General features: G+C 54.3%; 3 protein-coding genes and 1 non-coding gene across 9 annotated transcripts in view; 2 read left to right on the plus strand and 2 right to left on the minus strand.

The window, feature by feature from the left end:
• LOC128335922 (AP-1 complex subunit beta-1) overlaps positions 1–12,355 on the minus strand; it is a 44,215-nt gene that overhangs the window by 31,380 nt on the left and 480 nt on the right. Inside the window, exons 1-3 of one of the 6 annotated variants that reach the window (XM_053274835.1) lie at positions 11,057–11,211; positions 10,050–10,174; positions 7,781–7,929 (exon numbers count right to left, since the gene is read on the minus strand). The gene's annotated coding sequence lies outside the window, so the exon portion shown is untranslated. Of the gene's footprint in view, positions 1–2,408; positions 2,589–7,780; positions 7,930–10,049; positions 10,175–11,010; positions 11,030–11,056; positions 11,212–12,355 lie in introns of those variants that run through there. The other 5 variants (XM_053274837.1, XM_053274838.1, XM_053274840.1 and 2 more) reach the window with 5 other exon arrangements.
• LOC128336106 (peroxisome assembly protein 12-like) lies at positions 1,117–5,642 on the plus strand. Its single transcript, XM_053275273.1, has 4 exons — positions 1,117–1,155; positions 2,553–2,754; positions 3,676–3,833; positions 4,916–5,642. Exons 1-4 carry the CDS (start codon positions 1,117–1,119, stop codon positions 5,237–5,239), a joined length of 723 nt encoding a protein of 240 aa, XP_053131248.1. The 3' UTR covers positions 5,240–5,642.
• On the minus strand, positions 8,962–9,058 carry LOC128336269 (Z30 small nucleolar RNA). The gene has a single exon (XR_008311881.1). It is a non-coding gene; the product is annotated as a Z30 small nucleolar RNA (small nucleolar RNA).
• On the plus strand, positions 11,180–12,354 carry LOC128336109 (polyadenylate-binding protein-interacting protein 1-like). Its single transcript, XM_053275282.1, has 2 exons — positions 11,180–11,306; positions 11,655–12,354. Exons 1-2 carry the CDS (start codon positions 11,290–11,292, stop codon positions 12,352–12,354), a joined length of 717 nt encoding a protein of 238 aa, XP_053131257.1. The 5' UTR covers positions 11,180–11,289.

Below are 12,355 nucleotides of genomic sequence, written 5' to 3' on the forward strand. Positions count from 1 at the left end.
GGATGTTTATGCCCTTCTCTCTCGCATGAAAAAATAATAATTTCATTACCTTGATTGCTCAGAGCCATGAGACGCTACGGACACTGATAAAATTAGAGCACCCTAATTTAACCAGTGTCTCATCCAAGGCCTTGGCAGAGGCCTCCTGGGCTGGAAAATGAGATTCCAATAAGCAGGCCAGCACCCGCAGCCAAAGCTCATGGCGAGGACCCTGCCCCCCCCAACTGGACGAGATTCCAGGGCCCTAAATGCGTCCCCTGCAAGCCAACAGGCGCCGCTGACACGCTCCAGAACAGGGATCCTCGAAATGGCGAAGGCTGGGTCATAAACCCCACTAGGTACGTAAGGACATAGTAAGCTGCTGCCAACTGAGTCAGGCCCTTCGTTCAACTGGCTCAGGACTGTCTCTACACTGACAGGCAGCAGCTCTCCAAGGATTCAGAGAGAGGGGTCCTTCCCAGCCCTACCTGGATACGCTCAATGGTCGAGCTCCTGCTTGGCGAGCAAAAGGTCCCGGGCTCCGTCCCCGGCAGCATCTCCACGAAAGGCCGGGAAAGACCCCTCTCTGAATCCTTGGAGAGCTGCTGCCAGTCAGAGTTATTATAACTGTGAGCTAGATGGAGCTGACTGCTGCGTGCCGCCCCGAGCAGTTTTGTACAGGAGAGGCAGAACATAAATATTTTAGAGAAATAAAAATAAACAAGATGGACTAATGGTCTGACTTGGTGTACGGCAGCTTCCTTTACAAGGAAGGAATGCTGCTCAGGGGAAGAGAATCGGCTTTGCATGCAGAAGGCCCCAGGTCCAATCCCTGGCAGCATCTCCCGGTAGGGCTGAGAAATTCCTCTCTCTGAATCCTTGGAGAGAGGCTGCCAGTCAGAGCAGCCCAGACTGGGCCAGACGGACCAATAGCCTGCCTGGGTCTCAGACGCCGTCCCTCTTCCTGCGAGACCCACAGCTAAAAGCAAGAAGATGCAGGGAACGGGCCAGCCTTTCCCAGAACCCCCACGGGGTTCTGGATGGGGTAGTTAAAACACAGAGTCGCAGGCGGGAGGAGCTCCGTGCAGCCAGGATGCTCTAAATCAAGGAACAAGGCGACCCATTTTTAAAGCTGCGATGCCCACGCTTGGCACCCAGGCTGTCAAAACGGGGCTCGTGACTGACAAGCTCGGTTTCCTGGCGGCAGCTCCTGGGGCGATCTAGTTCTTCCCCCCGCTGGAAGACACCAACCAGACACCAACCGGGTGGCTGCTAATCTCAGGTTTGATCTCTCCTCAACAGCTTGAGCAGTCAACACGAAACCGGCGCCTGCCTGGTGCCAGCCAGGAGAGAGGAGACCGTTTGCTAAGCACTGAGAATATAATCTGTTTCGGAAAGACCTGGTTAAGGAAGCAGCAGAAGATACAGGACGTGTATGAAATCTGCTCGAATCGATTCAAATCCGCCCCAAGTCAAATGGGATTGGGTCGAATCGGTCCGATTCAACTTTGGGCGAATTTGAGTTGTTTCGAGCAAATCACCACTCTATGCAATACTTTCGAATCCGAATCGATTCACTGGGCACATCCCTAATGCAGAGCTTTTGTGGGGTTGGGGGGGAAGCTATGTCAACCCCCAAACATGAAAAAGGGGAAAGGAAATGAAAAAGGGTGAAAAAGGAAATGAAGACTTTGATACTGGCACATGGGAATCTGGCCTATTTCTCCAGGTATGCACGGGGCTAGAGTCCAAAAAGGTGTTGTGTGCACTCCAAGATTGATTTTAAGAGCTCTGCGTTTTCCCCCCACAGGCTCAAAGTGGTTTATCTTTTTAGCAAAAAAGATGATGAAGAAAGCCTCGTCAACTTCTCCATGACAGCACGAAACGCTAGTAAACCGCCACAGAAAACCCACAGGGAAAGGTCTCTCTTGAGACACTGGGGTTCCCAACTTCGGGTTTCCAGGTGTTGCTGGACTACAACTCCCATCAGCCCCAGACACCATGGATCAGGGCAGCTGTAGTCCAGCACCACCTGGGGAGCCATGGTTGGGAACCCCTGCTTTAACATTTGATTTTGATGGGGGGGTGATGGGAGTTGTAGTCCAGCAACATGGGGGCGGGGGAGAGCCAAGGTCGGGAACTCATGAGAACATCATGCCATGGCCATGCCTAGGAATGTAAAGCTCTGAAGGCCCCTTTGCCTGCCTTACCACCCCTTCCCTGGACCTCCAGCTCGAAGCTAATCCCCCAGGCCATCTCAAGCCCCCTCCCCGATTTGCCTCTCCACCCACCTCTGGACCCCCAGGTTGAGGCTGCCCCCCCCCAGCCCACCCCCCTCCCCCGGACCCCCAGCTTGAGGCTCCTCCCCCAGCCCCCTCCCCTCCTCCTCCAGGGGGTGGGGCCACCCCCAAGCCCCTCCTCCCTCTCACCTGGCAGGAGGGCGGGGCGAGTCTCTCGGGGCCTTCGGGGCGCGGCGTGGGGGGCGGAGGCGGCGGCGGGCGTCGAGGCGAACCTGCCTGGCTGGGGAGACGACCGGAAGCCGGGCTACTGCCTGGGAGGGCCGGCGGCCATAGAGGCCCGCCACGCCTGCCCGCCTAGAGCGCCGGCAGAACATCGAGCGGGCCCGCCCGGAGCGGCCCAGACACTTCCGGCTCGAGTCCGGACTGCGCGGGCCAGAGCGGCTCAGCCACTTCCGGCTCCAGCCCGGCTGGGACCATAGAGCTACGGAGAGAGGAAAGCCTAGAGAGACGCCCTGTGCTGAGCTCCTGGCAGCAGGTGGGTCCAGGAGGGGAGCGGGTGGGGGGCGCATTGCGGGTGGGGGAATTGGGGAGATCCCCTTGGAAAAAATGGATCCCCCTTTTCTTGCCACATGGGGCACAGGAGGAGGAGGAAGAAGAAGATAGCCCTTCAAACCCCTCTCTCCCCCAGTCCCTGGAAAGGGGCAAAGGAATTGGGGGGTCGGATCTTGTTACAAATTGAGGGGGCAGGCCCCACGATTATTTCTCACCCCATTTGCATGCCCCCATTTTCCACCCCACTTGCATGCCCCCATTCCTGCCACGGGCAGCCGTGGGAGGAACAAGCATTCCTGCTCTTGCACAACAGCCCTGTGGGGTAGGCTGGGCCGAGAGGCTGTGAGCGGCCCCAGGAGAGCTCTGTGGGCGAGCTGGGATTGGAACCCAGGCCCAGCAGGCCGCCACCCACGCCAGGGTAGCATGCCAGCAATCACTGACCTGCAACTCCCATAATGTAGGGGGATGAAGGGCGCAGCAGGTTCAGTCCGGGTTTGCAAAGACCAGGAAGAGCTGCTGCCAGTCAGAACAGAGCACACTGGGGCCAGTAGTCTGACGCAGGAGGCAGCTTCTCCTGGTGGCTTGTTCACACCGACTCTACAAGTGGGCCCCGGAACCAAAAAGCAACCATTCTGGGGGTTCAGGAGGACACTGAGGAAAGGAGAGCGGGTGAGAAGAGTATTCCTAAATGCCATCCTGTGTGCTTTTGGAAATGCACCCCTCTGCCACCTTGAGGACTAGCTCCTTGCAATGCTGAGTTGAATCTGAAACGCTGGGAAGCCTTCACCCCATAAGGGCCACGGGGTTCCTCATGGGAAGCTGGGGAGCTGTCACGTCCGCCTTTCTGGCTTGGAAGCACTTTTTGGGTTCCTTCTGATGGCTTCTGTTCCGCTTCACTCTGCAGAAATCTTCCGTTGCTCCATCCCGGGAGAAGCCATGGCGGAGCACGGCGCTCACCTCACGGCGGCCTCCGCCTGCGAGGACAGGCCGTCCATCTTTGAGGTGGTGGCGCAAGACAGTTTGATGGCCGCCGTGCGGCCGGCTCTTCAGCACGTAGCCAAGGTAAGACACGGCCATCCGGCAGCTGGTCAGCACGGGCAGAACCAGAGAGGAGAGCTGGTCTGGTGAGAGCCAGCATGACCTGTCCCCTGTGCTAAGCAGGGTCTGCCCTGGTTTGCATATGAATGGGAGACTAGAAGTGTAAGCCCTGGAAGATATTCCCCTCAGGGGATGGAGCCGCTCTGGGAAGAGCAGAAGGTTCCCTCCCAATTCCTTCTCTGGCATTTCCAGGTAGGGCTGAGAGAGACTCCTGCCTGCAACCTTGGAGAAGCCACTGCCAGTCTGTGAAGACAATCCTGAACTAGGTGGACCAAGGGTCTGACTCAGTACATGGCAGCTTCCTAGGTTCCTAACCAGCGCTAGCTTCCGGCGCTTGTCCTGGGAGCTAGAAAAAGGGTCCGAGAGATGGGGCCAGGCGAGAGAACCTGTAGCTCGGTTGGTAGAGCATGTTATGAGTGCAGAAAGTCCCGGGTTTAATCTACAGCCGGGGAAGGGAAAGAGCTTTGCTCTAGACGTCGTTAAAGGATATCAGGCTGGGAGAAAGAAATTCTTGGGAGTGCTGCTGCCAGTCAGTGTAGACAGTACACTGGACCAAGGGTCTGACTCAGCAGCAGGCAACTTCTCATCTCCGCCCATGTTTAGGGACATAAGGATACAGGAAGCTGCCTTCTACCGAGCCAGACCCTTGGTCCGTCTAGCTGCGTCTTGTCCACACTGACTAGCAGCAGCTTCTCCAAGGTGGCAGGCAAGAGTCTCTCTCAGCCCTCCCTGGAGATGCCGGGACTGAACTTGGGACCTTACGCTTATGCTCACGACAGCCCTGTGCGGTAGGTTCGGTTGAGAGGTAGGCGTCTGGCCCAGAGTCACCCCAGGGAGTTAAGTGGCTGAACGGGGATTTGAACTCGGGTCTCCCCGGCCCTAGTCCAAATGAACTATCCCCTGATCCTGGTTCATCCCTAACCCTCCATCAGAAGTGGAATCCTTCCAACTTCTGTGCAGGTGAAGGGGGGGGGGCACGCTCTTGAGGCTAAGAGACGTCCGGCAGAAGCCGCGTTGACAAATCCCTCGTCCCTCTCTTGCTCTAGGTGCTGGCCGAATCCAACCTCGCCCGCTACGGCGTCCTCTGGAGCTGGGTTGACGAAATCTACGCCCTCCTGGACCTCCTCCTGCAGCAGCACTACCTGTCCGCGTGCAGCGCATCCTTTGCCGAAAACTTCTACGGCCTGAAGCGGGTGGGGCCGAGAGGCAGGAAGCCGCGGCTGGCTGCTGCCGGCCTGCCCCAGAAGCCCCACTGGAAATCGCTTGGCCTCTTGGTGCTCCTCCCGTACCTGAGGACCAAGCTGGAGAAGCTCATCGCCCACCTCCGGGAGGAGGAGGACTATTCCATCCACCCGCCCTCCTCCCCATAGGTTGGGGCTGCACAACTGGCATTGTAATCCAGCTGGTTTTGGACTCCCGTCATCCCCAGTGGCCAAAAGGGATGATGGGACTTGTAGTCCAACGTCTGGAGACTGGAGACGTCTGGCCTTGAGGGTCTGCCACAACCATCCCTGTTGGTTTCCCTACCACACACTCGCCAAATGACCCCCGACAAATCCCAGAGGGGTTGGAGTGAGTGTTTCAAAAGGCCAAAGCTCGCTTGGAGTGACACTACATTTCTGCAGCCTTCCATTTTTTTTAAAAAAAATAAAGGGACGCCATGTACGAACACCCCTCTCAGCTGCCTGGCTGTTTTGGTTCTATTAGTGCATCATCACTTGAACAAGGGACTGCCAAGTATAGAATTTATTAAAAATGGCTTTATCAAGAGCGCGATCCTTGTACTCCGAATATTTCTACATACTTTTGTTTGGTACCCATCACCAGCACTTAAGAACTTCATTCCTTAGCTGGAAAACCTCTCCTCCCTCTGTGCCCAAAGGGTGTCAATTTCAGGTCAATCTCACGTCAATTTCAAGGAAGCCTCCTTTCCCATCTTTTAAATGTCCCAATTCATTCAAAAAGGTAGGGACTGTTTCTCCCCCTGCCACACCCCTGCACCTTGCAGGCAATAGGGAAAGAGAACTTGGTGACCTATTTCCCATGCTCTCAAAATATCACTCAGCAATCTCCGTCGTTTTCCAACGAAAAATAACGGGGGAGCCGTTTCCCACTGGTCCCAGCAGACTTGTGTGCTTTTTCTTGGTGCTGGGAGGGCCCTTTAAGAGAAAGAGCCCTCTCTTAACGGGGAAAGCACTGGCAAAGATGACAATGAATATTTATATACAGCGACTAATATCTATATACCACTTTTCAACCCAAGTTCCCAAAGCAGATTACATAGATATAAATAAATAAATAAAGATGGCCCCCTGTCCCCAAAGGGCTCACAATCTAAAAAGGAAATATAAGACAGACCCCAGCAACAGCCACTGGAGGGATGCTGTGCTGGGGACGGAGAGGGCCAGTTGCTCTCCCCCTGTAAAATAAAGAGAATCGCCACTCTTAAAAGGTACCTCTTAGCTCAGTTAGCAGGGGCCTTTCCCAGCACTCCCAAGAGGTTGCAGGGGCTTAAGAGGGCTCCGTTTCCCTTAAAGGAGCCCCGGGCGCTGGGCAAAGCATAACACTGCATGGGGTCAGGAAGTGTCCCCTCTAACTGAAAATCCCAGATGTTGTTGACCACAACTCCCAGCATCCTCAGCCAAAGCCCACTGCAGCTAGGGACTGTGGGAGCTGTAGTCAGCATCGTCTGGGATTCCCTCTTACAGAGAACATTGGTGCCAGGCGGATCCAGCTTTGGCCAAAGCATCACACAGGCCCAATAAGCAAATCGTCAGGGGGAGTGCTCTTAGGGCTGATGGGGGCAGCCACTGGCCTCCAGACCTTCCAACGAAGACCTCTGACATAGCTGACTGAGCGATGTGTCTGCAGAGGGTTCAACTTAAGGTGCAAGCTGTGATTTCATGGAGGAATCTCCGAAGCCTGTCCTGGGCCCAGTGCAAGCACTTCCACGGAGATCTGCAAGCAGTTTACGGGCATAAGAACAGCCCTGCTGCTGGATCAGGCCCAAGGAGGCCCATCTAGTCCAGCATCCTGATTCACACAGTGGCCCACAAGATGCCTCTGGGAGCCCACAGGGCATGCCCTCTCCTGCTGCTGTTGCTCCCCTGAAACTGGGATTCGGAGGCATCGTGCCTCTATTGATTGAATTTCGATACCGCCTAATACAGAAATCTCTAGGCAGTGTACAAATGAAAACATGACACAAAATATATAACATTTAAAATTCATAAAACAGATAAAAATCACAATATATAAACACACATTTTTATCTATCTATTTTATCTACAAAAACACATTATTTATCTAAGAGAAGAGGACGACCAGCAAGCAAGGCGGATGGACTCGATTACGACAGCCATGAATGCACCACTGAGAGACCTTAAAAGCCAAGTTGACCATCCTGGAGAGACTCTATCTATGTAGTTGCTAAGAGTCGGCACCGACTTGACGGCACTTAATCAATCAAAAACACATTAAGATTTAAATTTCAGTTAAAAGCCTGGGAAAATAGGTATGTAAAGGAATTTCCTTTGCAAATATCCCTTTGCAAGTAGATAAAGGAATTTCCTTTGCAGAACCCTGCTAACTTGGTAAAGAGGCACCTTTTAACGTGGTGATTCTTTTATTTAGCAGAGGGACAGTAACTGTCCCTATCCGCCCCCAGCATTGCATCCCTCCAGTGACTGTTGCTGGTGTCTGTCTTATGTTTCTTTTTAGATTGTGAGCCCTTTGGGGACAGGGAGCCATCTTATTTATTTGTTATTTCTCTGTGCAAAGCGCCCTGAGCCATTTTTGGAAGGGCGGTCTAGAAATCGAATACATAAATAAAGAAATATGCCTTGTAACTCCCCCACAGCAAAAGAGGACACTTCTGAGCTGCTTTTCTACACGTAAGGCATAGCACACACCTTTTGGCGCCCACGGTTAGGCAAGGCTTTTTAAGCAATGGTGGTTTAGTGGTACTGGACGTCGAGGAATCATGCAAACCGCTAACACTGCTAAGCATTCTAGGTTACCGAGTCGTCGTATGGTTTCAACGTTTGCAGAAAACCGTAACCTGTTAAAAGAAAGAAAGAAAAGAAAAGAGAGATCATGGTTACTAATCACAAAGGAAGGTCAGCCAGGTTTTTATACAATACACGTCTCGGTGAGCTCAAAGCTCCTTTGCAGCTCTGGAATTAGGAGGCGGTCTCATACAGACCCTGCGTCCATTGCGCTCAGAATTGTCTACCTTGGCTGGCAGCAGCTTCTCCAAGGTTGCAAGCAGGGGTCTTTCTCAGGGATTGCGCCTGGGACCTTCTGCGTGCAAAACAAATGCTCCATCCCGAAAGGTGGCAGGCATTAGTATCCCGTCCAGGCCCTGACCACAGCAAGACCTGCTTAGCTTCAATAAGGTGGTGTTTTATAGCTACTTCCCTCACACAGACAAGGAAATCTGATGGAGATTTAACTATGGGGGGGATTGCTGGTCTTGTGGGAGCCAGCATGAGTTGTCCCCTTTGCTAAGCAAGGTCTGCCTTGGTTTGCATTTGGATGGGAGACTACATGTGACCACTGTAAGAGAGTCCCCTTCGGGGATGGGGCCAGAACTCTGGGAAGAGCCCCTTCCTGCTTGCATGCAGGAAGGTGCCAAGTTCCCTCCCTGGCAGCATCTCCAGACAGGGCTGGGAGAGACTCCTGCCTACCATCTTAGAGAAGCCGCTGCCAGTCTAGGTAGACAATCCTGAGCTAGATGGAGCAAGGGTCTGACTCAGTATGTGGCAGCTTCCTCTATTCATAAAAGTCTATTCAGCAACAACTCCATTTTCTCCTTCCCCTTTCCCTCCCTTTCCCTTTCTCACTCCCCTGCCCCACCGCACAGAATCCCCACCCCTCCCGAGATAAATGTCCAAACAAACGGCAAAAGATTCCTGGACAGGATCCAACAGGTGCCTGTATTGTGTGCCCTTCGACCCTGGCAGTCATTTTACCCCAAACTAGCAGCAGTCAAGCCTCAATCCCCAAGGGATCAGCGGCAACCAGCCATCCACAGCCAGTGGGCAATCTAGGCGCTTCCATCCCCAGAGCAGAGAGGCCCCCTTGCACGAACCGGCTCAGAGAGAAGATCACGTGATCACATCCTGGTCAGAGCCCAAACCGCAGTCTGGGCAATACCAGGTCAGACTATACTTCGCTCATCATAGCAGATCCCACAGGCGGGTCTCACACACACACCCCAGCAGTTATTTGCCCCACGGCAATGCAGCCAAACCTTCTTTCCTTCTTTTCAGCTTGACTTGAACATGGGGTGACTAGAGAGAGAATTAATGCTGGACATGGCCGTGGCCAATACCAGGAAGTTTTCCACACGGGGCCTGCCTTTTATCTCACATCTCTGGAATGGAGAGTGTGTGTTCATATATCGGCCAGTTTTACCCCGACGTCCCTGTGAGTGATCGGGGAGCTTTTCGCACACAATCCGGGTTTTCCACTGCACGCTAGAGTGTAACCTGATTTATATCTGGTGCGGGGGATTCACTTTTTGTGTCGGGTGTTGGAAGTAACTTTGAGTTTTCAGTAAGGCCTTGCAGAAAACTTGTGGTAAAGCCTGCTATGTGGAGAACCTCTGGGGGCGGGAGGGAGGGCGCTACACCAGTTCCCCCAATTTTTGCAGTGCGCAAAAAAAAAAAGTTAAAAGATGCAAAACAACACAGCATTCATAAAACCAGAGGTTCCCAGGGTTGATAAAATCCAATGGGTTTTTTAAAATGTTTTTTTTTTAAACCCTTCAAACCCAGGCTTTTAATCATTTAAATTGGATTTTAATTTTTTTAATCATTAAAAAAAGAACCTAGGTCAAAGAGATGATCATGAATATTAATCATAACTTCTCGTTATATTTGATGAACATGTTAACAGCAGTATATAGGAATGAGAGAGAGGAGACTGGATCAGTCCTATTCTGCAGGTGGTGTGCATGCAGCACACACAAACATGCACACACACAACACACACACACACACACACACACAGTCAAGCCTTTGCTCCCCACCCAGGGGTGCCACAAGTGCTGGATCAATGAATACATAGAGAATTGGGGTGGATGGAGTAGATCTGGGAGAGGAGGAGGAGTCTGGATATAAAAGCAGGAGGAAGGGGAGGGGGTAGAAAGTGAAACCGAAAGTGAACAGACCATACCCATGCCAAACAGGGGAAACTTTTTCTGAGTGTATCTTCCACTGTAGAAGGGAAACACCCATCATGGCAGGAGGGAATCACGAGACCCCATTTGGGAAAACAATGTGGTAATGAAGTTTCTGTACCTGTAATACGAGAGTGCAAAATGCACACAGTGCAACAATGAAATGCAAGGCCTGGTTGCCTGAGAAACAGCATTTATTTTATTTAACATTTCTATTCTGCTCTTCCTCCAAGGAGCCCAGAGAACATAGTTCAGTTTCTCCTCCCAACAACCCTGTGAAGTAGGTTAGGCTGAGAGAGAAGTGACTGGCCCAGAGTCACCCAGCAAGTCTCGTAGCTGAATGGGGATTTGAACTCGGATCTCCCCGGTCCTATTCCGGCACTCTCACCATTACACCACGCTGGTTCTCTGAACATCACACACAGGGGACATGAGAAGTGTGTACCTACCTTCTGAAAATAAACCCCCTTTGGCTGGAGACATGGAAGCTGCCATATACCGAGTCAGACCCTTGGTCCATCTATCTCAGGATTGCCTACCCAGACTGGCAATGGCTTCTCCAAGATTGCAGGCAGGAATGTCTCTCAGCCTGTCTTGGAGATGGAACCTTCATGCATGCAAGCAGGCAGGCAGGCAGGCAGGCGCTCTTCCCAGAGCGGATTCCTCATCTCCTAAGGGGAACATCTGACAGTGCTCACACATGTGGTCTCCCATTCAAATACAAACCAGGGTGGACCCTGGTTTCCCTAAAATGGGAGGGAACACTACTCTGAAGGCCAGTAATTTTGCTGCGCAAGCCTCCCATTTTAATGCAGGGGGGGTGACAGCCCACACCTCCCGTGTACCCCAGAGGCTCTCAAACTAGGGTGTCTAGATGTTGGACTACAATGCCCATCACCCCCTGCTGCAATGCTGGGGATGATGGGAGTGGGAGTGCACAACAGCTGAAGGCCTCACTTTCAAAATCCCCACTGTGCCCAGCTTGAGGGCTATGACATGACACCTTGAGTCCTCTCTGGAGAGGTGGCCGGGGGGTCGCAGCGAAATAAAGAAACGGGAGGCAAGAAGGCAAAGAGGCAGATTGTAAGATGCTGAAGCTGTCAGTTTTGATGAACAGAAAGGTCTCCGCGCGCGTCCCGGGGAATCTGGCACCCGGCTAGCGTCCGAGGAGGAGGGCTGCTTGGCCGGCGGCTTCCTCAGATACACAGCAGCCGAGGGGATGGGAGGAGGCACTCCATGGCCACTTCTGCAGCCTAGGGAGAAGCAAAACCCACCCTTAGTTTTCAAGCCCAGCTACTGCTCAGCACTGTCAGCTCTCTGGGACCTTGGAGGGATCCCTGTGAGAGGGAACACGGCTTCTCTGGCCCCGAGGGGAATCCCTTGCAGCGCTCAGTCTCCCATCCAAATGCAAATCAGGGCAGACCCTGCTTAGCAAAGGCAGCCATTCCCCACGGGCTGCCCCCACCAGGCTCGCTGGGAGGTGGGGCGCCTGCAGGGGCCTCGGAAAGGGGGCGCACCTATTACCCGGGGAGGGATGCAGATCAAGGGGGCGGGGGTGCAATGTGGGGAGGGGTTCCTTGCATGGTGTGTGGGGGGACTACCTGGGCAGGAGGCGCTTGCCTGCTCCTAGCAGGGCACGCGGAGCACAGGCTTGGGCCAGGAGGGCGCCCCCTCCGCGCTGCTGCTGCCGCCCCTTCCAGCAGCTGCAGCTGCTGCTGCCAACCGAGCTCGGCCCCCTCCTGCTGCTGCGGCTCCCCACTTTTGCTCGCGGCGCCGCCTCTTGGCCAGGCTGGCGCGGAGCTTGGCGGCGATCTTGCGCTCGTGGCCGGCGGGCACGGCCCAGTTGGTGCGCTGCTCCCGCTCGCGGCGGCTCCGGCCCTTCCCGCCCGAGCCCGGCCCCCGCGGCCCCCAGCGCCAGGCTCGCTCGCGCAGCTGCTCCACGCGTTCCGCCTCCCACTCCCAGGGCGACTCCGAGGAGGCCGACTGCGCAAGCGCCAGCTCCGAGGGATCCTCCCAACCGCCGCGCGGCGCCCGCGAGCGGCTCCGGCGGCCCTTCCGCATGGCGCGGCGCCGCAGCTCCCTCTCTCTCTCTCCCCCTCTCCCTCCCCCACCATGGCTCTTCACCTGCCGCGCCATTGGCTGAGGCCCTCGCGCCCTGCCACGCCCCCCCGCGACATCACAGAGCCCGCCCTGAGTGGCCCTGCCCTCCTCTCGTCGCCATGGCAACGGGGCCTGGTCAGCGTCAGGGCCTCAACGAGGCGCTTTGTGATTGCTGAAACTTACATAAATTTTCCAATATGAA

The sequence above is a fragment of the Hemicordylus capensis genome, chromosome 12 (assembly GCF_027244095.1).
Source record: "Hemicordylus capensis ecotype Gifberg chromosome 12, rHemCap1.1.pri, whole genome shotgun sequence".
NCBI classification, from domain to species: domain Eukaryota; kingdom Metazoa; phylum Chordata; class Lepidosauria; order Squamata; family Cordylidae; genus Hemicordylus; species Hemicordylus capensis.

What these genes read in the sequence shown, in the direction of transcription:
- LOC128336106 (XM_053275273.1), top strand. Translation starts at nt 1,117, where the DNA reads ATGCCCACGCTTGGCACCCAGGCTGTCAAAACGGGGCTC. An exon ending in AGGCTGTCAAAACGGGGCTC is followed by an intron (nt 1,156 to 2,552) that starts GTGACTGACAAG and finishes CGGCGGCCATAG; the next exon opens with AGGCCCGCCACGCCTGCCCG. An exon ending in CTCTTCAGCACGTAGCCAAG is followed by an intron (nt 3,834 to 4,915) that starts GTAAGACACGGC and finishes CTCTTGCTCTAG; the next exon opens with GTGCTGGCCGAATCCAACCT.